The sequence below is a fragment of the Schistocerca piceifrons genome, chromosome 3, assembly GCF_021461385.2.
Source record: "Schistocerca piceifrons isolate TAMUIC-IGC-003096 chromosome 3, iqSchPice1.1, whole genome shotgun sequence".
NCBI classification, from domain to species: domain Eukaryota; kingdom Metazoa; phylum Arthropoda; class Insecta; order Orthoptera; family Acrididae; genus Schistocerca; species Schistocerca piceifrons.
In genome coordinates this window covers 843,091,319-843,117,289 of record NC_060140.1, presented here as the reverse complement: position 1 = coordinate 843,117,289, position 25,971 = coordinate 843,091,319, and the positions used below count along the sequence as shown (strand labels likewise).

General features: G+C 42.8%; 1 protein-coding gene across 1 annotated transcript in view; it reads left to right on the top strand.

Moving 5' to 3' along the window:
* LOC124789455 (folylpolyglutamate synthase, mitochondrial-like) overlaps window positions 1–25,971 on the top strand; it is a 129,274-nt gene that overhangs the window by 7,306 nt on the left and 95,997 nt on the right. The window contains exon 2 of the mRNA XM_047256817.1: window positions 1,162–1,214. Within this exon, the coding sequence (XP_047112773.1) occupies window positions 1,164–1,214 (51 nt within the window). The 5' untranslated portion in view covers window positions 1,162–1,163. The remainder of the gene's footprint in view (window positions 1–1,161; window positions 1,215–25,971) is intronic.

Sequence of the window (25,971 nt, the reverse complement as noted above, 5' to 3'; positions counted from 1 at the left end):
CAGGAAAATTTTGTTTAATTCTTGAGACAGATCAGTTCAAAAGCTATAAAGAAGTTAAAGAATGTGCTCTGCCTGCTATTATGGGCAAAGAATGTATGGACTTTTTGAATATGCACATTTCAAAATGATGTAAAATCTGTTGAATTTGTTATTAATTTTTTTATTTTCTTAAAATAAAAAATTAATGTTCAGATTGAATTTTCCCTATGCAGCGGAGTGTGGGTTGATATGAAACTCTCTGGCAGATTAAAGCTTGAACTTGAGCTGGGGACCTTTACGTTTGGTGATTAAGTTGCCCTACCAGCTGACCTACCTGAACACGACATGTCGCGTCTTTGCAGCTTTACTTTTGCCAGTACCTTGTCTCTTGCCTTCCAAATTTCACACTTCTCCAGTGTAACATGTGAGAGGGGTTACGAGTCTTGCTCATGTAGCTCATTTGGTCGAGTACTTGCTTGTGAAACGCAAACACAGCTTTAAACTGCCAGGAAGTTTCAAAAAGTAAGTTGCTCAGCCTTTGACTTTGAGAAATATTTATCTGTTTATTTAGTTTTTTTGTTTGCTGTCCTGGAATTCACCATCTGTGAACATGCAACTCTTTAGCTGAAAATATGCAGCAATTGTATGATTAAAATTTGAAAACAGGCAAGTGGACATTGGAATCAAATTGTAGCTCGGTGTATGCACAAGGTAAGATTTAATTGTAATGTAGCATTTGTTTTGCAGATAATTCTGCATGTTATGTGCCAATATTTTACCATTCTTCTGAGACAAAATCCCTGCATCACATCTTCTGTAGTTTAACTTTGAGGTGGTGATGACAAAATCTGCACTTTTTCTTTCTATCTGCCTTGGAAGCTGCAATTTTTCTTTCAGTTCTTTAATCAGCTGCCTGCCATCTAATAACCTCTAACACCATGCTGCACTTGTACTACGTGCTTGAAAATCTTTTTGATCAGCAGCAGCAATGGTGTGTGCAATCGCTTGGTGGCTGAAGTGTGTGCTTACTGTGTACCGCCGCTCTTCTTTTTCACGCTGCTGTTGGAAATTTGTTGCTATTGTTTGTAGCCAGTGGGGTGATAGTATACGGTAATCACTGAGATTCACGGAATCTAATGACTTTCTTCAGCAGAAGATACAAATTGATTACTTTTGTTTTAGATATGGAGAGTGTGAGACTGGTGGCTATTGATCTGGCTGTTATGGATTATAAGGTTGGTTGCAGGTTTACATATTTATTTCTTGTATATGTTTCTCAGAATATGACAGGATTCCTTGGATTATTATTTCGTATTCCAGTATTATAGACATGTTGGGAGATGATGAAGCCAGCGGTTGTGATTGGAGGAAAATTGACTGTGGTGATGGACTGATCAGTAGCATAGCCTGAGGATCGTTCCAAAAACATTATCGCATATTTTCAGAATGTTCTAATTTCAGAGGTGGTGGTTCAGTATGAGCCGAAGAGTACAGTTAAAATGTTACGGAATGCTCTGTTTTATATGACAGAATTCTGCACATTATATTCCATTTTGCCAGCAGGTAACATCATACATTTGGCTTCATGACAGTGTTTATCAAACACTAATTTCTGCAGTATTGTCTAATCATCCACCTCCTGATTCGTTGTGTTTGCTTGCCATCGCTCATTATGCAAACAGTTACCAACTAACACAACAGAAAATCCTGGGTACCCTGTAAGTTCACTACTACCATTCTGGCATTCCTCATTGGCACACATCGTAATTTCAGAGAAGAGAACAGTTGAGATGGTGTTGAGTGGTTCCGATGGATGTATTTCCTCTGCTTCATCTTCTGATGGTGATGAAGATTAATTCTGTTGTAACTTTCTAACCAGATTTAACATTGTTCTTGGTCATAGTTTTCACCTGATCAGCTGTTTCCAAAGTAACAACCTATAAGGCGATCTCACATAATAGTCCTTTAGACCAAAAGGATTACAACAGAATGCCTGTAGAAGTTCAGACTTATCTAAAAGCAGTGTTTTGTGATGAGTCCATAGTTGGGAAACTTCAGCATGACATAATTCACTTGAATAGAGATGCAAATGTTGTCAAGTGAAATGTAGGATTATCTGCAAAACAAATGCTACACTTCACTGTAATTTGCCTTTAACATCCATCAAACTACAGTTTGATTCTAACATTAATTTGACTTTGTTTTCAATTGTAGAATATAAAAACGCTGGATATTTTCAACTGAAAAGTTGCATGTTCACATATAGTGAAAAGTGTTGTGGTGAATTCCATACAATACAGAAATAACTATAATAGAGACAACACGAGGAGATCCCTGACAGCTCCCAGCACTGTTGCCAGCTTTCAGCTGCAAAGCACTAATGGCTGCAGGTGAAAACATTAGCCATCTATAGTTCTGTGACAACTCTCAGGCATTGTCATAGAGTAGTTCACTAAAACAAATTACGTTATTGGTCGAGTTTCGCCCGCGAAGCTGCCATGCCCAGTCCACTGTGACTGTCATGGACCAACTTACTTAGCTATAAACGAGCAGATAATTGTCTGTAGAAGCCAAAGACTGGGCAAATTAATTTTTATTTTGAGAAAATCAAAGACCGCTAATAACAACTGTAACAGATTGTATATAATTTTCAAATCTTCACTGTATGGATAAGTAAAGAACTGAAGCATATTTGTGGTTTCTCCACTTACTAAAAGTTTTATCTCTCGGAGAAATGTCACTACTCTGATAGATACATTTATTTATTTATGCATTCATTCATCCATCCATCCATCCATCCATGGATCATCTTACAATATACTGGATTTGTCACATAAGACAATGAAAATAAATAGCTCAAAAATGTACATACACAGAATATATTGACTGAGGTGAAAAGTAGAGAGATAGCAATATGCACATATACAAATGGTTTTAGTATTGTGTACACAACATATAAAAGGACATTGCTGTCATTTGTATTCGGGGGGGGGGGGGGGGGGGATTCATGTGAAAAGTCTTCTGACGTGGTTATGGCCGCGCGATAGGAATTAACAACTTTGAACGCGAAATGGTAGCTGGAGCTAAGCACATGGGATGTTTCATTTTGGAAATTGTTAGGTACTTCAATGTCCCGTGATCCAATACCAAGTGTGTGCCAAGAATACCAAGTTTCAGACATTTCCTCTCACCGTGTACAACACAGTAGCTGATGGCCTTCACTTAATGACCAAGAGCTGTGGCGTTTGCATGGAGTTGTCAGTTGTAACAGATAAGCAACTCTGTGAAATAGCCACAGAAATCAATGTGGGGCATACGACAAACACATCCATAAGGACTGTGTTGCAAAATTTGGCATTAATGAGCTATGGCTCATGAACCATGGACCTTGCCGTTGGTGGGGAGGCTTGCGTGCCTCAGCGATACAGATAGCCGTACCGTAGGTGCAACCACAACGGAGGGGTATCTGTTGAGAGGCCAGACAAACGTGTGGTTCCTGAAGAGGGGCAGCAGCCTTTTCAGTACTTGCAAGGGCAACAGTCTGGATGATTGACTGATCTGGCCTTGTAACAATAACCAAAACGGCCTTGCTGTGCTGGTACTGCGAACAGCTGAAAGCAAGGGGAAACTACAGCCGTAATTTTTCCCGAGGGCATGCAGCTTTACTGTATGATTACATGATGATGGCGTCCTCTTGGGTAAAATATTCCGGAGGTAAAATAGTCCCCCATTCGGATCTCCGGGCGGGGACTACTCAAGAGGATGTCGTTATCAGGAGAAAGAAAACTGGCGTTCTACGGATCGGAGCGTGGAATGTCAGATCCCTTAATCGGGCAGGTAGGTTAGAAAATTTAAAAAGGGAAATGGATAGGTTGAAGTTAGATATAGTGGGAATTAGTGAAGTTCGGTGGCAGGAGGAACAAGACTTCTGGTCAGGTGACTACAGGGTTATAAATACAAAATCAAATAGGGGTAATGCAGGAGTAGGTTTAATAATGAATAGGAAAATAGGAATGCGGGTAAGCTACTACAAACATCATAGTGAACGCATTATTGTGGCCAAGATAGATACGAAGCCCACGCCTACTACAGTAGTACAAGTTTATATGCCAACTAGCTCTGCAGATGACGAAGAAATTGAAGAAATGTATGATGAAATAAAAGAAATTATTCAGATTGTGAAGGGAGACGAAAATTTAATAGTCATGGGTGACTGGAATTCGAGTGTAGGAAAAGGGAGAGAAGGAAACATAGTAGGTGAATATGGATTGGGGGACAGAAATGAAAGAGGAAGCCGCCTCGTCGAATTTTGCACAGAGCACAACATAATCATAACTAACACTTGGTTTAAGAATCATGAAAGAAGGTTGTATACATGGAAGAACCCTGGAGATACTAAAAGGTATCAGATAGATTATATAATGGTAAGACAGAGATTTAGGAACCAGGTTTTAAATTGTAAGACATTTCCAGGGGCAGATGTGGACTCTGACCACAATCTATTGGTTATGACCTGTAGATTAAAACTGAAGAAACTGCAAAAAGGTGGGAATTTAAGGAGATGGGACCTGGATAAACTAAAAGAACCAGAGGTTGTACAGAGATTCAGGGAGAGCATCAGGGAACAATTGACAGGAATGGGGGAAAGAAATACAGTAGAAGAACAATGGGTAGCTTTGAGGGATGAAGTAGTGAAGGCAGCAGAGGATCAAGTAGGTAAAAAGACGAGGGCTAGTAGAAATCCTTGGGTAACAGAAGAAATATTGAATTTAATTGATGAAAGGATAAAATATAAAAATGCAGTAAGTGAAACAGGCAAAAAGGAATACAAACGTCTCAAAAATGAGATCGTCAGGAAGTGCAAAATGGCTAAGCATGGATGGCTAGAGGACAAATGTAAGGATGTAGAGGCCTATCTCACTAGGGGTAAGATAGATACCGCCTACAGGAAAATTAAAGAGACCTTTGGAGATAAGAGAACGACTTGTATGAATATCAAGAGCTCAGATGGAAACCCAGTTCTAAGCAAAGAAGGGAAAGCAGAAAGGTGGAAGGAGTATATAGAGGGTCTATACAAGGGCGATGTACTTGAGGACAATATTATGGAAATGGAAGAGGATGTAGATGAAGATGAAATGGGAGATATGATACTGCGTGAAGAGTTTGACAGAGCACTGAAAGACCTGAGTCGAAACAAGGCCCCCGGAGTAGACAATATTCCATTGGAACTACTGACGGCCGTGGGAGAGCCAGTCCTGACAAAACTCTACCATCTGGTGAGCAAGATGTATGAAACAGGCGAAATACCCTCAGACTTCAAGAAGAATATAATAATTCCAATCCCAAAGAAAGCAGGTGTTGACAGATGTGAAAATTACCGAACTATCAGCTTAATAAGTCACAGCTGCAAAATACTAACACGAATTCTTTACAGACGAATGGAAAAACTAGTAGAAGCCAACCTCGGGGAAGATCAGTTTGGATTCCGTAGAAACACTGGAACACGTGAGGCAATACTGACCTTACGACTTATCTTAGAAGAAAGATTAAGGAAAGGCAAACCTACGTTTCTAGCATTTGTAGACTTAGAGAAAGCTTTTGACAATGTTGACTGGAATACTCTCTTTCAAATTCTAAAGGTGGCAGCGGTAAAATACAGGGAGCGAGAAGCTATTTACAATTTGTACAGAAACCAGATGGCAGTTATAAGAGTCGAGGGACATGAAAGGGAAGCAGTGGTTGGGAAGGGAGTAAGACAGGGTTGTAGCCTCTCCCCGATGTTGTTCAATCTGTATATTGAGCAAGCAGTAAAGGAAACAAAAGAAAAATTCGGAGTAGGTATTAAAATTCATGGAGAAGAAATAAAAACTTTGAGGTTCGCCGATGACATTGTAATTCTGTCAGAGACAGCAAAGGACTTGGAAGAGCAGTTGAATGGAATGGACAGTGTCTTGAAAGGAGGATATAAGATGAACATCAACAAAAGCAAAACAAGGATAATGGAATGTAGTCTAATTAAGTCGGGTGATGCTGAGGGAATTAGATTAGGAAATGAGGCACTTAAAGTAGTAAAGGAGTTTTGCTATTTGGGGAGCAAAATAACTGATGATGGTCGAAGTAGAGAGGATATAAAATGTAGGCTGGCAATGGCAAGGAAAGCGTTTCTGAAGAAGAGAAATTTGTTAACATCCAGTATTGATTTAAGTGTCAGGAAGTCATTTCTGAAAGTATTCGTATGGAGTGTAGCCATGTATGGAAGTGAAACATGGACGATAAATAGTCTGGACAAGAAGAGAATAGAAGCTTTCGAAATGTGGTGCTACAGAAGAATGCTGAAGATTAGATGGGTAGATCACATAACTAATGAGGGAGTATTGAATAGGATTGGGGAGAAGAGAAGTTTGTGGCACAACTTGACCAGAAGAAGGGATCGGTTGGTAGGACATGTTCTGAGGCATCAAGGGATCACCAATTTAGTATTGGAGGGCAGCGTGGAGGGTAAAAATCGTAGAGGGAGACCAAGAGATGAATACACTAAGCAGATTCAGAAGGATGTAGGTTGCAGTAGGTACTGGGAGATGAAAAAGCTTGCACAGGATAGAGTAGCATGGAGAGCTGCATCAAACCAGTCTCAGGACTGAAGACCACAACAACAACAACAGCTATGGCTTCAGATGACCAACGTGACTGCCTTTGCTAACAGCACGACATTGCCTGCAGCGCCTCTCCTGGGCTCTGGACCATATTGGTTTGACCCTAGAGGACTGGAAAACTGTGGCCTGGTCAGAAGAGTCCCAATTTCGGTTGGTAAAAGCTGATGGTAGGGTTCGAGTGTGGTGCAGACACCACAAAGCCATAGACCTAGGTTGTCAGCAAGGCGCGGCGCCAGCTGGTGGTGGGTGACTCCATTGTGGTGTGGGGTGTGTTTACTTGAAGTGGACTGGTTCCTCTGGTCCAACTGAACCAATCATTGACGGGAAATGGTTATGTTCAGCTACTTGGAGCCCATTTGAAGCCGTTCCTGGACCTCATGTTCCCAAACAAAGATGGAATTTTTATGAATGAGAATACACCATATCACCAGACCAAAATTGTTCATGACTGGTTTGAAGAACATTGAGCACCCGGCATGAATCCCATTGAACATTTATGGGACATAATCGAGAGGTCAGTTCGTGCACAAAATCTTTCACTGATAACACTTTCACAATTATAGACAGCATATTTGTCAATTGAACTGTCCATAGGTGTACTGCCAGTCCTCAGTGTCCAATGGTCACTATACATAATGCCCATTTGATACAGTGGACCAGCAGTACACCCGTGGACTTTTCGATCATTAACCTCTAGAATATGAGGTCTGTGTCTTAACAACTTCACTGCCTCATTCGGTTGACCCGTGTTGTACTGTGTTCATTGGTTCACAGGCAGTTTTCTCCAGGTAACTCTTATCATATGTTTCCTTGGTGTCTTTGGTGGTAATGTGCTTCAATAAAATCCTCTCAGTTTACAAGTCACATCTAAACTGGTTTTAAAGCGGTGGCCACTTGACGTTCAAGCTCCAGAGTTGTAACGTTGCCATGTCTAGTACTGTCAGCAGGCAGCCGCCACAGCACAGTGCTCTCTTCAGCGAAAGAAAATCACTTTAAAGTCTCTATCTTTTGCAAAAATCAAGTAAAAGAAATCTGAAATTCATATAAAATGTAGACCTCTGTAGTGTCTCTTAGCATGTCAAGAATCTGTTCTTAATTTTAATTATGGAAGTAGTTACGTTAATTTGTTTGAAACAGATTAAATTTTTCCATTCGTAAACTGCTTCAAACTTATCATATCACATCTGAAAAACTATTGCTCTCACAGCAATACTTTTTTTTCATCGATTACTAAAATACCTCGCTTGGCGACAAATTGTTTAAAATTTTTTTGTACCTCATTGCGTTTTTTATGCAGTTGTGTCACTATTTAAAGGTTAACAAGTGTCAAGTTTAAAGTCACTATCTCCTACAAAAATAATGTACAAATTCTGAAATTTATGTATAGTATCACTCTCAGTGCTCTCTCTAAGCTTGTCAAAAGTCTTTTTTTTTTTTTTTTTTTTTTAATTTTAATTAGGGCCAATGTAATGTTGGTTATTGAAACAGGAGAAATTTCCACATACCGTAAAGTTTCCTTCTTATTGTTGAATATCTCATAACGTCTTTGTGTCTACACAAAATGAAATGTATTTAAAATGGAGTCTCACTTACCATAAGGAGATGAACAGTATTCCTTAGTCTGACAAAAGGAAAGAGAAATTGATCAAAATAGCTTTAATGGAAGTAAGATGTTCATTAACATACACTAAACACTACAGACAGTGGGAAGACACTGCTCAATTAAGAGTCAGTGCTAGTGTATCTCAGTGTCACTACTCATAGTGGCAGGTATTACAAGAGTTTGACACACTGTTGTAACACACCTAATTGTTCCATGCTTCCTGTATCGCTCCTTTCACACGATTCACTACCTTTTGCTAGTCTTGTGGTGTCATTTTCTTAACTGCTTCTTTCAAGAGCCATTGCATTTTGGTCAATGTAATTTTTTTTTTCATTTTCTGCAACAATATGGTGTTTAAACTGAGCCCAAATCAGTTCTGTTGCATTGGAGTCGCAATAGTGGGAGGCAGCCTGCTTTATGTCCATATTTTTTTGCTATTTCATCCACATTGTTAACTGGATTCTTTGGTGTGTGTTGTGAGACAACTTCTAATAATTCTACCCTTGTCAAGTTACTGTGTAACATTATCTTATGCTTCTCTAGCCAGCAAACAGTGTCATTTTTGTTCATTGTCTTCGTGGACACCTTGTCTTATATAACTGATGATACGGAGCATTACCCATGACAGTTGTAGAGTTTTTCATTAAGTTTTGAAGCACAGTGTCTTCAAACCATTTCACAAAAATATTCTGGTTCGTCTCTTCTTGGTAATTGGAAGCCTTATTTGAAGTGAATAACAGCAGAAAATTAGAAATGAACCCTTTTGAATTTTTGGCATGTGCTACAGTTATTCTTTTTTCTCTCCCTGTCGGAGCTGCCATACTACCATTGATAGTATCATCTGCCCAGTCTTTTTTTAAACTGTGTCCTGCATTCACACAAGTTTCAGCAAGCCAAACAATATTGTCAAACGTTTGTCCCTACTACTTCTATAAGGAAGCAGCAACAACAGGTTGCAATATCTTGGTGCTTCATTAATACCTTATGGCCAGAAATGAATTTATAGCGGCATCTTAGCTTCTCCATGACTCGTAACAAGGATGATTTACTACCCTGAAATAGGTCCTCTGCTACACGGGTAACATGTAGCTTTTTGTGTCAGATTTTCTTTCTTGAATAGTATGCGTATATCTGATGACCAATCACATCTTCCTGAAAAAGAGTTGAGATTTGTGACCCTCTTCTCCAGGCGCCTCTTCTTCCCAGGTGTCTCCAATTTATATGACTCACCTGATTCTTCTTTTGCAAATTTCTCCTTGCAGATCATTATCACTGATCATTCTGTGGTTTGTAGAGCATCTGCAGTTCACTCCGCCACGTTATCCAAAGGAAGTAGAGGCGATCCGGCATCTCTCTCTCTCTCTCTCTCTCTCTCTCTCTCTCTCTCTCTCTCTCTCACACACACACACACACACACACACACACACACACACACACACACACACTCAAAATACTACATTGGCAGTGCAGCGGAAGTGACGACACATTGGGAGCAGACAGTGCCAGGATGCCATTGGTGTACTGCTGGGAGAAGCTGTGCAGCCAACTACCTCTCTAGTGTCAACTAGTAGAATATATGTTAGCACAATGCCATGCCAGCGCCGGCAGTCAATAATTTTAATCCCTAATAACAGAGGCGGATACAACAGTTGGAAGCTTGAGTGTTTTATTCAAAGTGATGCAGCTTCTAAACCGGGAACATTGTATTGAAATTTATTGTATAAAATATAGTACGTAAATTGGATGTGGAGAGGGGAGAAAGGAAAGGAAAGCGGTGAGCCTACTGATGTCAGCTGCATTGGGACATTATGCGGAATCAGCGGTGATGAGTGAAAATGTGTGCTGGACTGAGATTCAACCCCAGGACCTCCTGCTTACTAGGCAGGTGCATTAACCACTGCGCCATCTGGAACACAGTGTTTACTGCAGCTGCACGAACTATCTCGGCACACCTCACAGCCGACTTACACTCCCACCGAGTGCCACCTACCCGCAGTCCTTGTCCATTTACTCCAAGCTCACTACTCTGAGATTCCCGCAGGAGGTTGGATGTATTTGTGCATCTGCACTGAAGGAGATGGATCCATTGTCCATCCAGGCGAATCAGTTATATGAATGCTTGGGGTCGGTCCTGTCGGACATGGCTGGAAGAACAGACTCCATACATTCATACTGAAAACTGCTGCCACGACACACATCCATGCCTAAGGGCGTGTCCTGGGACAATGATGGCAACAACGACTGGTGCACATGCTTCAGGTCATGAAGCGGGGATGGTGGGGGTGAGGGTGGATCATCCATCTGCTCCTCCTGGGGTGCCCTGGTTTCACCAATGGGCAGCTGCAAAGGCCACACGGTCCCGAGAGGCCGTAATCTGTGGGAAGAAACCTAGCAGAATCGCAGGGCAGCTGACACACATGAATTTGGTTCTGGTGGTGGTGCTGGAAACCATTGGGACCTGCAATCAAATTCATAAAAGAGCCAATGCATTCCTAGATCATGCCTCTTTCCCAGCACCCACGGTTGCCATGAATCGTGAAAAGAATGAGGTGACACGGTGCAAAGCAATACTTGCAGACCATTGGTGTCGCCAGATGCTGCGGTGATTGTAGCAAGTGTAGCAGCGTCCGAAGGCAGTGGCCAGTTGGTGATGGTCTTTCTTGTGTGTTGGAGCGATAGGAGGCGAGAAAAAGTTGCAGTGCTTGTTTCCTTTCTTGGGTGGTGCGGAGCTTGGCCATCTGTTGATTAAAAGTGTGTAGAAGCGTTCTGCTTCCTCATTGGACTGGGGGTGAAACGGAGCACTTGTTAGGTGACAAATGCCATTTTGGTCACAAAACCATTCAAAATCATGTTAAATGAACTGTGTTTCGTGGTCTGACACAAGCACTTCGGGCAAACCTTTTAGGCAAAATATGGAGGACAACGGTTGAATGATGCTAAAAGAGTCTACCACTATGAGCCAACAACTGTTCCAAAATGGTCCTGCAAAGTCTGTGTGCGCTTTTTGCCATGGTGATTGAGACTTAGGCCAAGCTGCAAATGTCTGTGGCAGAGCTGGTGGTTGTCCGCGCATGTGCGACACTGTGACGTCATCTATTCAATGTTGGCGTCCATGCCCTGCCAGTTTTCGAGACAACACTCGAGTTCTGCTTCTGACAACACTCGAAAAAGAGTATGCAAATTGGCAGTGTGTTCCTCTGGTGTATGACCTGAAACGACAATATTGTCAAGGTAGTTTGAACAAAATGGCACTTTTGCAGTCAGCTGTTCCAAGTAACGTTGAAAAATGGCGGGTGCAGAAGCACTACTGAAGGGCAAATGCAAATACTTGAAAAATTCTGAGTGTGTATTTACAACAAAAATTTTCTGTGATTCTTCATCCAATGGCATTTGCAAGTAGACATCTCGCAAATCTATCTTAAAAAAGTAATGGCCTGTACCAAGCCAGTTCATAAGTTCCTCAGGGCCAGATAACGGAGAAGTGTCAATTACCATCTGTGGGTTGACTGTAGACTTGAAGTCAACACAAATGCGAGTGTGACCAGAAGGCTTAGGCAACAAATGAGAGAACTTTCCCATTGGCTAGCTTTAATGGGAGCAATTACACCATTATCTTGCAATTCTTTCAGTTCAGTGGCTGCTCTGTGTCTTAAAGCAATTAGCTTTTCCCATTCCTTCTGAAAATAGGTCATGAAATTCATTAAGAAAGCTAGCCACACTGTCTTTTGGTTCAAAAGCAGACACTCAAGTACACCATCTTGCATCCCAAGTCCAAACAAATCAAAGTCATCTAAACTGAATATGTTCTCACTGTCTCTTGATTTCATCATGGAAAATTTACTGTCCTAGTGTGAGATTTGTAAGAGGCAGGCAAACTACACTGTCCAAGCACTGGAATTTCCTGTCCTTTGTAAGCAGCGAGGTGCTTGCTAGATTTAGAAAGGCATGGTGAGCCTGACTGTTCGTACGTGGCACGATTAAGCAAAGTTATTCAGGCACCTGTGCCTAACTGAAAGTTCACACAGCGGCCAGCAATTTGTAATGAGACAAATAGTTTGTTAGAATGTCATTGCACAGTGCTGGGGCAGGAAGGTGGCACAGCCTTAATCTTACTTTTGTCAGAACCTGTTGTAGGTTTTGAAAATGCAGCATTCACTGTATGTGCACAAGCCTGGTTTTTCTGGGAGTGGCAAATTTGGCGTTTTCGTGCCATAAACAGACTCCTTGGATATTGTCTTTTTTTCCACACATGTAACACTTTGTGTTACGTGATGGGCAGTCCTGTCGTTTATGGCAGGCAAAACATCTAGGGCAAGACTTCACTAAATTCACAGGTGTAAAAGATGTTCCTGTATTCTACTATCTGGGACTTTGAATGTTATTGCATCAAGTACTATTAAATCACTGCAAAAGTTGCCACAACTACACTTAAATTTACACTTCCTAGTCATACCGATTAATGCTGTGTACCACTGGCAGTACGTCTGTTCCGGATTTCTCTGCAAGTGAAAGAACTGATACCTAGCCCCTGCTACTTGGACTTGCTGGTCATAGTGTGGAGTTAATGCAGCGATCACTTGGTCGTAGCTAAGTTCGGGGGAGATGCGGTTGGGAATAGTTTTTGTATTAACCTGAAGACTGGGGACCCTGCAATTGAAAGAAAGTACTGTAACTTTACAGTACCTTGAACACGATGAACTTGACAATGTGCTTGGAACTGAGTAAGGTATTCAGTCCATTCCTCCTCTGTTTCCGTAAATTACAGGAACGTTCGTATACTGGTCGGTAGCGCTTATTGAGCAGCTTCGTTGGTCAGTTGTAGTTGTGCAGCGAATGCAGCTTGTACAGTCAGTAGTTGTTGTACCAATGTCAGTAAGGTAGTGATTTGTTGGTTCTGAAATGGAAAATCTTGTGTTAGATCCATCACATTGGCCACCTGTGGCTGGGGCATGGGGGCAGGGGGTGGAGCGGGCGGGAAATTTATGGTCTATACAAATACATTATATCAAAAAGCAACCAAAGCCTCTGAAAAGAGAAATTTGATTAGTTTTGCAGCTCCCCTCCTAGAATATGTGCATGAACACAACAACAAATCAGCAGTTAGAAACATTTGAACATGAGCACCCCCTGCAAGCTGAAACAGAAAAGAAGGAAGCCAAATTTTTGGCCAAGTTGATTAACTTCGATTGCCACTAAATTATCCCCGTTCACCACTGTAGAGTCTTGCACCGCAAGGAAGCAATGGAGAGAATGCTGTTATGGGTAGCAGGCATCCTCTTTCTACAACGCAAATGCACAAATGGATAATATGGTTGTTCATTTACATGAACTGGAACATTTACGTACCTTGAATAGAATGCATCTTTGTAGTATAAGCACATCAGTAATAGTCCTGCTATAGTCACTAATCTGGTGCTATGTACTGTTGTAGCCTGTGATGAACTAAACCCGCTTTGCGAGTAAACTGACAGATGCCAAACTGGATGAGTGAGTGAGTGAGTGTGTTGAGTGAGATAGTCCCTCCGGTCAGTGGCAGCAGCCTAAATACATGCTGTCGAGAGGGCGTTGGCGGCGTGTTGCTTGTGGATGTGTCTCTGGTGCGCTTGATCCAGTGCCTACTAATCAATCTTCACACTTAATCTTTGCCGACTGGTGTGCTGGTGACAACTTACTCCAGCACAATTCCAACTTGGAGGTTTCCTTGTCTGACTTTATGGTTAAGATTTATCAACAATTATGTTACTCTTTCACCAGTTAAAAAGCGTGTGACCATTCGGTGCCTGTCTTTTTACATGCTGATGTCCACTGATAGCCCGGCTTGATATGAGATGGTATCAAACTTGGGCCGTATGGGCTATACAAGTGTGTTATATGTCATCTATTTTGTGGATAAACAGAAGTTTCTTAGTATCCTACCAGTGAATCATTAGCTGCCGTTAGCTTTACCTCCAACTGAGCATATGTGGTCATTCCGTGTCATTTTGATACAAAACTATTACTCCATAATATTTATGTGACAAGAATGAGTCTGGTTGTGACTCATTAATTCTATAGTCAACGGAAGCCACATTTTTATGCTCAGTGAACTGCACAGTTTGCGAGGTGCCGGGGTGGAGAAGAGTTTGTACCTCTTTAATTCAGTTGAATTTTGTATGAGAACGAGACATGCACTTGACCCCCTCCTTATCTACCAGCATAATTAATTATGCACACAACGGTAATGGAAGGAAATAATGATGGATCCTGCTAGTTGGTAAAATACGGAGTGCACACTCACAATAATTTAATAAAAATTGTAATCTACTTAAAAAAGAGAACTTTATCATAATAAACAACAGGAAATGGGATTCTGCCTATATTTATGAAATGATATGCAGATTAAATATTACAATGAGATTTATTATATATCAGAAGATAAATGCTCATGATTGTCAGCACACACAGTAGGTTAAAGGACAGGGTGTACTGGATTATTATGAGAATAAAAGTTGGCTGGAGAACAAGGGGCTCCTACTCTCTGTGATGCAATAGATTGATGATAATGACTGGAGGTCCTAATGAATCGAATATTAATCTCCCACCTATTTAGCAGTATCACAATTAGTAGTGAGAGCTCAAATGGGATCACATGGAGAAACAAGCAAGGTGGACTTGTAGTAAAGTGAGAGCGCGTGCTGCTGAGGGATTCAGTATAAAATTGATAAGGTCCTACAGTGCCGGAGCCGCAAAATACTGTACCAGTACTGAAATCTGCTGCACGTTGTCGGTAGGCAGCGTCCTGATGATGTAGGTGCCGAGTTCTGTCATGCAGCAACTCTGTGTCAACCCCTGTCCGCGAAGGCTGTTCGAGAATTCTAAGTTCTTTCGAAAATGAGTGACCAAGTCGCAAGACCGTCTGACTCTGAGGAAGGTCAGATCCCGAATCCACTGCCCGCGCGCAACGCAAGAGTGAAGCCAACATTGCTCTACTCCCTACTCTCCTCGAAAAACTGCGAATCAGCATTCAGTTCTGATTCCAAAATTCCCCAGCACTGTCTCAGAACATCATTCGCTCCAATAGCGACCGATCCCTCCAATTTCGAGCCGGGCTTTATGATGTCAAGTTAATCAATCATGCCTTTGCTGTTCAGCTGAGGGCACTGAACTTGCCATTTGACCGGCTACGAAAACAACTTGCCTAGACCACCGGCCATCCAGTGCCAGACAGTCGCACCCAGCAGGGCACAGTCCACAAGTAGTCTCAGAATCAAGAGGATAATGCAGTCAGTCGGTGCCAGGAATCTTCGTTCTGGATGCGCCGGAACGGTAAACACATAAACTGCGGCGACACTCAGATGTCTCGCAGGTCGTTCCGCCCTGCATACAATAGGCAAAACTCATCCGACATCAGTCATTCCGCCAGGTGCTGAAGCCTATTGTACGAACCCCTCAGAATACAGGGAATTGCAGCCCCCAACCGGAAACGCAGTGTGCTGCGTCCTCTGATGCTCGCCTCGCACAGGCCACCCAGGGAAGTAACCCGACATGTTTAGGAATTAAGTGAAAAGTATTTTTTGTGCTCTCAGTACAAATGCTCTCATTACAGTGACCTTATTCAGTCTGTTACTACCGTGCAATGACATAGAACATTAATAAATTTGATGAAAATGAGAAGAGACATGCAAAGAGGGCATGGAACCTCTCAAGTTGTTCATTTCTCCAGATTGAGAGCTAATTGCCAGTGATAAGTCATACTGATATTGTGTTGAGATCTAACTGCATATTACCGCAGTTATTATTAGGTGGAGTTTCCACATGGATAATTGCATCATCCATGAGAAGTCTTAGACTTCACCTAATACTGTCCATTGTCATTAATGTATAACGAGAACAGCAGGAGTCCTCCTATGCTCCTCAGGGGTGCATCTGATGTTACTGCAGTGTCTGTCGGAGAATCTTACCCAGGATAAAATGCTATGCCCTGCCTGTCAAGAATTTTCTAATCCAGACATCCCATAGGAACATAGATTTTTCAGGAGTTGTGTTGAATCAGAGGCTGTGTGAAAGCTTACAAGTACTGAATTAACCTCACTCTGAGGGTATCACATGTGAAGAGAGGGTTGAGCTTTTCACATAAGTGTTTTTGAAACCTGTGCTGGTTTCTGTGGAGAAGGCTATTTTATTCTGTGTAGGTTTTAATGTATTTGAACTCTTAATATCTTCTAGTACTCCCTTCAATTGTGTCAGTGATAGGGAATTGTAGTTCTGTGGACGACTTCTACTGTCTTCTTTTGCATGTGAGTGGACCTGTCATCTTTTCCACTCATAAGAGATATCTCTGCTGAAAGGACATATGATAAGTTATGATCAAGAGCAGAGTTAATTCACTCACAGGTATTGCTCCTGATTTGCTTGTACTTGTTTCCTTTTTATTTCCTATGTGTGATGACAAATCGTGTGCAATCATATTTATTTCGCTTGTGTGATGGTACATCACGTGCAATTGGATATGCCCCAGTCACAGTACCAGCCACGGCTCCCAGAACAATGCTTTTCATTCCTTACAGCCATCAACATTATTCAACGCCCCCCCTTCCCCCCCATCACCGCCTGACATCTTTACTCGCTGTTTCGAACCCCAACTTCTTACCTCAGCACTATCCCTCCCTCTCCCCCATCCCTCCCTCTCGCCCCCCCCCCCCATCCAAAATCACACCCCTCCCTCCATTCACAATAGACCCCTGCTCTATTTAACTGCACCAATTCAGGAAAGTTTCCCCTATCCCTAGCCAAAAACTGTGTCCCATATTCTGTCCCTTAAAGAGTGTCTAAGCCATGGAATTCCCCATCCCCTCTCCCCCAATGGCCCAACCATAAAAATCCCTACATGTGGATCCCACTCCTCCTTCCTCAATGGCCTTCATCTTTTCAGATTCTGCCAGTTCCTTTCCCTCACACACCTGGTTCTACAAAAACACATCTCCATGGCACAAGTATCCCTGAACCACCTCCGCTGCCTCCGCAGAATAATGTTACTATGCAATCCCCATTACCTACAACTCATCATCCAAATTGAAATCATGACTCTCCAACAGCTAGAAGAACATTCCAGACACCATCTCCACAATTTACCCAGCCTGCTGAGATGCTTCTCCCGCCTTGGGGCACCACTATCCAACCCCCATCCTACCCACAGTGTTCCTCCTTGTCAACCCCTCATAGCATCCAGACGGTGCCTAGTTGATCTTTTCAAGCTACCGCATCCTCTAAAATACCCTACCAATACTCCACAAAATCCAGAGCTGAAACAGTCCCAGAACACTGTTGTTAACCTCCCCACCAAAATCCTTAGCTCCACAGAAGTTTCAGTCCAAGGGCCTCACATTCAGCACTACTCCCAGGTTTAACCATGTTGGACTTGTGAAAGACCCACTCTCCATCTCCCCCTCCCTACAGTGGAAACACTTCTTTGCCACCAATTCCTCCAACGAAAGCCAATCCAATCCCAGCTTTGAACTCTGCCTGTCCCAGTTCATAACACCATCCAAATGTTACACTCCCACAGTCCCACCTAAGCATCCCGTGGTTACCTTCCAGGAATGTTTAACTTCCAACCTGGCCTCACCATGCTTTTCCAGGTCCCTCCCTAAGAACAACCACCTTTCAACAGAAGAAAGCACTGCCCTACACAACCTAAAAATGGGTCCTGACCTTATCCTCCCTGCAGACAAAGGTTCCACCATTGTTGTGAACTGGAGTGACTTCCTGGCAGACGGCCTTTGCCAGTTGCCTGACACCTCCACCTACAAGCTCTGTCAAAGTGACCCCATCCCAGAAGTCCAACATAACCTCCAATCACTGCTGAAATCCTTAGGCCCTTTCCAGAACATTTCCCCTGAATAAATCTTCTTTCTCACCCCAACAGCAGCCTGCACACCCATCTTCTATTTGCTCCCCAGAATCCACAAACCTAACAATCCTGGGTGCCCCATTGTGGTTGGTTACAGTGCCCCCACTGAAAGAATCTCGGCCCTTGTTGATGAACATAACCAACTATTTGTCCAAAACTTAACCTCTCACATTAAAGATACCAACCACTTCCTGCACTTACTCTCCACCATCCCCATACCCTTACTTCATGGATCCCTACTTGTCACTGTTGATGCAACCTCCCTATACAGCAACACCCCTCACGGCCATGGCCATGGCCTTGCCACGATTGTATGCTACCTCCCCCAGTGCTCTGCAGATTCCAAACCCACCACTTCATTCCTCATACACCTAACCAACTACATCCAAATCAATAACTATGTTCAGGTCTATTGATGACATCTTTATAATCTGGACCCACGACCAGGACACCTTATTCTCATTCCTCCACAACCTAAATATCTTCTCTCTCACCCACTTCACTTAGTCCTCCTCCACCCATCGTGCCTCCTTCCTAGATCTCAATATCCTCCTCTCAGATGGCTCTACCCACACCTCACTCCACATCAAACGCACCAGTCACCAACAGTACCTGCACTTTGACAGCTGCCACCCCTTCTACACCAAAAAATCCCTCCCATAAAAGCTGGCCACTCGTGGTAGGTGCATCTGCAGTGATGAGAACTCCCTCACCCAGTATGCTGAAGGTCTCACAAAGGCCTAACCTCCACAACATCCTAATCCATTCCTGTGCCACTCCCACCCTCAGTCCCCTGCTGTGGGCGTCATACCGCTGTGGAAGACTGAGATGCTAGACCTGCCCATTCCACCCATGCAGCACCACCTACTCCAACCATGTCACTGGCTTATCGTATCCCATCAGAGGCAGTGACACCTGGGAAATCAGCCATGTTATACACCAGCTCTGCTGCAATCACTGCACAGCGTTTTACATTGGTATGACAACCAACCAGCTGTCAACCAGAATGAATGGCCACTGCCAGACTGTTGCTAAAAACAAGGTGAACCACCCAGCGACATGACATACAGTAGAGCACAACATGTGAGATTGCAGTGGCTGCTTCACAACCCATGCTATCTGGATCCTCCCCACCACCTCCAGATTTTCTGAACTGTGCAGACGGGAACTATCCTTACAGCACATCCTTTGCTCCCGTAACCTTCCTGGCCTAAACCTAAGCTAACTCGCTGGCTCCCCATTCCTACTCAGTAGTGTGTGTGTGTGTGTGTGTGTGTGTGTGTGTGTGTGTGTGGGCGCGCGCCCAGCTGTCTGCCACCTGCCCCCTCTACCTGCACCCCTAGCTACCCCACAGACGGCTATATGCTCTCCCATGAGCTGCTTGACACTCCCCCCCACCCCAACAATCCCGTCCCTGTCTCCCACAACCTTCCATCCCTCACCTCACCCCACCCCACCCACAGCCTCTCCTCAGCCCAGGACACTCACCTTGGGCCAGGAAAGAACTGGCAATCGATTAAGCGTAATTTAGGGGGACAGGTGTGCGGGTGCGCGTGTGCACGGGTGCTCGTGCGCGGGTGTGTGTGCGTGCGCAGGTGTGTGTGCATGCATATTTTTCCTACAAGCTTGAAAAAGGAAGTTCATTATGAAAGCTAGCAATGCTCTGCACCTTTTGCTTGTGTGCTTATTGACGATGCAGCACTTCTTCCTTTTGGTGAGTCATCCCCTTTATTCCCAGATAATTCTTAACTATCACTCAGAGATTGTGAAACAGGAACTTGATTGGGCCCTGGGGCCCCATTGAGTTTTGATGATTCATGTTACTCTTTACCACCACTAATGACCATGTCAGTATCTTGCCAGTGGCACAGCTGTTGAATGTGGCAACATGATTTTTTTTTAAGAATGTGTAAAAATGGAATTCATCATGTTGACTTTTATTGTGCTGTTGTTTTGGCTGAATGCCATTGGATGGCTGCAAACTTGTTGCCAAATGGTAAATCCCTTAAATGTGAAAGATTCAATGCAGGCAGATCATGTTAAAAATGTTTTTATGTAAGTAATTGTTGTGGCACACAACTGTGGGCGTACCACAGTAATGACTGCACTATACATGGATTGGCATTACTGTTCAGCTGGAATATCTTTAATGCAGTACTCCTTGAAAACAAGGTTTTTAATTGGAGCTTGCAGTACAAGCTCTGTTTTCTGACATGGTGGTAAGTTCCTGTGGGACCAAACTGCTGAGGTCATCTGTCCCTTTCCTGACATGTTCCACATCATGGCAAGTTGTCACAAATATGATCCTTTGAATGTGCAAAAAACTGAACAGTACCCTACATGTCAAAAATGTTTAATGGCAGTGTAGAACACCAGAAATTTCTTGTCGATAGAACCCAGTTTCTTCTGCTGCGGTGTAAGGTTCTGTGAGTGAAAGGTGAGCGGTTGTCATTGACCATCTACACCCTGTCGCAGTGCTGTGCCGATTGCATTTTGGCTCGCATCTACCATTAGAGCCAAAAGGACACTAATTTGCAGGAGAACCAGCTGTGCTGCTTGTGACAAACTGGTTGACTTTCTGAAATGCTGCTTCACTTTTCAAAGTTCTTCCAATTGCTTGCCTGAGAGTGGCGTGGTTAAGTGGTTCCTGCTCACTTTCCAGCCCTGGAAGGTGTAGCTGATAGTAACGTAACATGATCTGCACAATCGTTTGTAGGTTGTCGGCAAAGACATACCTTGCAACTGAGGAGGTGGCACAGTGGGTAGGAAACTGGACTCACATTTGGGAGGACGACAGTTTAAATCTGCATCTGGCCATCCTGATTTATGTTTTCTGTGGTTTCACTAAATTGCTTCTGGTTCCTTTGAAAGGGCTTGGCTGACTTCCTTCGCCATCCGACCCTAATACTGTGGGACCAATGACCTCGCACTTTGGTCCCCTCCCCCAAATCAGTCAACCAACCAACCATACCTTGCACTGCTGCCACATGTCCAGGAAGTGGTGACAGACTGGCTGACGAGTCTACATATCCCAAAAACTGCACCTCTCATTTGTCGAAAGTGCTGTTTGTGGTGTTAATCACTATGTCGTACTCTTGTAGGCACTGGAAAAGCTGCCAAAGGTGAGTCACACCACATAAGGCCACATGCTACACAACAGAAGGTGAAAATATGAGGATATCATCCATGTAACAGAACAGGAATGTCTACATGGTATTCCTCTATCCAAAAGGCATACATTTGTATAGGTAAAGCCCAGAAAGCATTATTACAGCAGTTTTATTAGTGTCCTCCGGCACCACCAGAATTTGCAAAAATGCCTTTGTACAATTGACCACACTAAACACCTGAGCATGAGCGGTGGCGCTGTTAAAGTCAGTAACGTAAGGTGCAGGGTAATGATCAGAAGTCGTGCTTGCATTGAGTTCCATGTATTCCCCATATAGTCATCAGGAGCTGTTGTTTTTTGCACAACATGTGGAATGGGGATGCCCAAGAACTATCAGATCTTGTCACAGTACCTGCTTTCAAAAGTTCCTCGAGCCCTGTTTGTGATGCCAGCAGCTTGAGAGGTGGAGGGCTACTCAGACTAGTTGCAACAGGTTGTCCAGGTGATGTACGGATATAGTGCACTGTCGACTGGTGACACTTCCCGCCAGGTGTGGTCAGATCGATGAGTGGTGCAAATTCTCGAAGTATGTGGACAGAATGATTGCCATCATTTACTGTAATAACGGTTTCCGTCGACCAGAAACCATTTTGACCTGTGGTCAGCATCATGTGCATTGGTGTACAGCCAGAGTTGGCTCATCACAGATGACGCAGTTGACAGATTGGCACTGCAGCTCACTGTAATTAAATAATGGTTGACTAAATCCGTTGATAGATGAAAATGAGCCAAAAAAATCTGCTACGAGTGTGGTGCCAGTGACATTGGTATAATAAATATCCAGGTAGGCTCATATTGAAGGCCCAAAGCCAGTGTCATCCATGGATTGTTTGCATTGGTGAGGATATGCTGTGTCGGTGTGGCATGCACAACTCTCGGCTATTTGGGGTAGACACTGTTCAGACCCCGAATCTACAAGGAAATTTTACTGGAGATGCTATTGTACACGAGTAACCTCAGTTACCAGTGCAATGCCGACAGTGTTGCATTTATACGGTGTCTCTCAGCCTTCATTTGCGGGCACATGCATTGTTGATGACAACGTCAGTGTCTTCTAACGTATGTGTACAGCGTTTCGGTGACATCAGAGGCTGTTGTTATGGTGGGCCGCATCTCCTAAACGTTTTTTATACCAAAGCTGTTGGTCAGTAGTTGTATCAAATCTACGCCGTTCATCTTTCCAGTGCCCTGTCCACACTCAAGAGCATGCTCATAGCTGTGCTGGTTGCGTCCAGTCCAAGTGTATGATTTGATGTTCTAACTGTTTCACTCTTTCCTCCTGTGTTGTCACAGCAGCACTCATGATACGCATTTCAGTGGTAGAGCTGGTGCTTGCTACTTCAACGCTCGTTCCCTGACCATTGTCAGTTGTACTCCCAATTTTAGCACCTACTGGTGCTTCAGTACGGCATCAGCCATCTCTGCCAATATCTGCAATGACAAATCTTGATGTGTTACCATGACTGTGCAAATACCAACTGGTAACTTACGAAGATTTGAGATGGGCATCTGTTATCTAGTTGCTCAATATGAAATGTTTTTAAAGGTGCACTTTATGTCCATAAACTGCATCAGTGGGTGATTGTACCATAAAGGTTGAAGTTTGACATGACTAAAACAAGTCATGGAATACGTGTTTTGCCAATTAGTGTCAGTGGCTGTGACGTAGCTAGAGATGTGGTTTGTTTCACTTTATCATCAGTCTCTGGCAGTTGCAATGTCGCGTTCATTATAATCACAAAAAGAGTCTCCTCCCCAAGGAACACCACCTTGGGTATTTAGACAACAAGAAATAATTCCCTTATAAACTGAGAATACGATGATTACTCAATACAGACCTTCATTACACACTAAATCGTATGAACATAAATACAAAAAAATAATGAACAAACTCTACATCAACAGTAAATACTCTGCTAAATCAGCGGTTCACCTTTTCTCTCTTGTGCCGGCAACTTGCACAGTCAAATGTTGCCACAATCTCATTAATGGGGCGCTGTTATGTGGTGTTTGGAAAGTGAGTTGATGCACATGGTGGGGTGGGGGGTGGGGGAGATAAGTTTAGAGTGGTTAAACCTACTACGTTAGCACGGTGTTTACGCTTTGCCATTCACTTGAAATTTGTTTATACTACAATACTTCTTTACAGCACTCCATACACAGTTTGCTTCTCCAACAAAAAGGTATACCCAGCAACACTTAACTGCATGTTGTTGTTGTTGTTGTGGTTGTGGTGGTGGTGGTGGTCTTCACTCCTGAGACTGGTTTGATGCAGCTCTCCATGCTACTCTATCCTGTGCAAGCTTTTTCATCTCCCAGTACCTACTGCAACCTACATCCTTCTGAATCTGTTTAGTTTATTCATGTCTTGGTCGCCCTCTACGATTTTTACCCTCCACGCTTTCCTTCAATACTAACTTGATGATCCCTTGATGCCTCAGAACGTGTCCTACCAACCGGTCTCTTCTTCTTGGTAAGTTGTGCCACAAATTCCTCTTTTTCCCAGTTCTATTCAGTACCTCCTCATTAGTTGTGTGATCTACCCATCTAATCTACAGCATTCTTCTGTAACACCACATTTTGAAAGCTTCTATTCTCTTCTTGTCTAAACTATTCATCGTCCATGTTTCACATCCATACGTGGCTGCACTCCATACAAATACTATTAGAAAAGACTTCCTGACACTTAAATCTATACTCGATATTAACAAATTTCTCTTCTTCAGAAATGCTCCCCTTGCAATTGTGTCTTCATTTTATATCCTCACTACTTTGACCATCATCAGTTATTTTGCTTCCCAAATAGCAAAACTTATCTACTACTTTTAAGTTTCTCATTTCATAATCTAATTCCCTTTGCATCACCTGATTTAATTTGACTACATTCCATTATCCTTGTTTTGCTTTTTTGATGTTCATCTTATATCCTCCTTTCAAGACTATTTCCATTCCGTTCAACTGCTCTTCCAGGTCCTTTGCTGTCTCTGACAGAATTACAATGCCGTCAGAAAATCTCAAAGTTTTTATTTCTTCTCCATGGATTTTTAATTCCTATCCAAATTTTTCTTTCATTTCCTTTATTGCTTGCTCAATATACAGATTGAATAACATCGGAGATAGGCTCACTCCCTTCTCAACCACTGCTTCCCTTTTGTGCCCCTTGACTCTTATAACTGCCATCTGGTTTCTGTACAAATTGTAAATAGCCTTTTGCTTCCTTATTTGACCTCTGCCACCTTCAGAATTTGAAAAGAATATTCTAGTCAACATTGTCAAAAACTTTTTCTGAGTCTACAAACTTCTAGAAATGTAGGTTTGCCTTTTCTTAACCTATCTTCTGAGGTCACTCGTAGGGTCAGTGTTGCTTTGTGTGTTCCGACATTTCTACTGCAACCATGACTTATTACACTGTTAGTTCAGTAATTTTCACACCTGTCAACACATGCTTTCTTTGGGATTGGAATTATTATATTCTTCTTAAAGTCTGAAGGTAATTCGCCTGTCTCATACATCTTGCTCATCAGATGGTAGAGTTTTGCCAGGGCTGGCTCTCCCAAGTCTATCAGTAGTTCTAATGGAATGTTGTCTACTCCCGGGGCTTTGTTTCGACTCAGGTATTTCATTGCTCTGTCAAACTCTTCATGCAGTATCGTATGTTCCATTTCGTCTTCATGTACCACGTCTTCCATTTCCATAATATTGTCCTCAAGAACATCGCCCCTGTATAGACCCTCTATATACTCCTTTCACCTTTCTGCTTTCCCTTCTTTGCTTAGAATGGGTTTTCCATCTGAGCTCTTGATGTTCGTACAAGTGGTTCTCTTTTCTCTGAAGGTCTCTTTAATTTTCCTGTAGGCAGTATCTATCTTACCCCTCATGATATGTGCCTCTACATCCTTACATTTGTCCTCTAGCCATCCATGCTTAGTCATTTTGCACTTCCTGCCGATCTCACTTTTGAGACGTTTGTATCCCTTTTTGTGTGCTTCATTTACTGCACTTTTATATTTTCTCCTTTCATCAGTTAAATTCAATCTCTCTTCTGTTACCCAAGGATTTCCACTAGCCCTCACCGTTGTACCTACTTGATCCTCTGCTGCTTTCACTATTTCATCTCAAAGCTACCCATTCTTCTTGCACTGTATTTCTATCCCCTGTTCTTGTCAATTGTTCCGTAATGCTCTCTCTGAAACACTCTACAACCTTTGGTTCTTTCAGTTTATTCAGGTTCCGTCTCCTTAAATTTCCACCTGCTTGTCATTACAGTTTCAGTGCTCAATGTAGTTGGCATCATTGAGGATGTGCAACAAGTCAGAAAAACAAAAACATGTAATACATATTTGCGAAACAGCTGATACACTAATATTCTTTCCACACATCCTAAATGAAACAGCACTCAAGGGTACTGAGTAAGAAAATTAATCTACACGGTAATCAAAAAGCTTACTACTAAACCATGGACCTTGCCATTGTTGGGATGGCTTCCGTGCCACAGTAGTACAGATAGCTGTACAACAGTTGGAATGATGACAGGAGGTTATCTGTTGAGAGCCCATACAATGTGTGGTTCCTGTAGAGGGTCACCAGCCTTTGCAGTAGTTGCAGGGGCAACAGTCTGGATGATCGATTTGGCTCTGTAACATCAGCGAAAACAGCCTTGCTTGTGCTGGTACTGCAA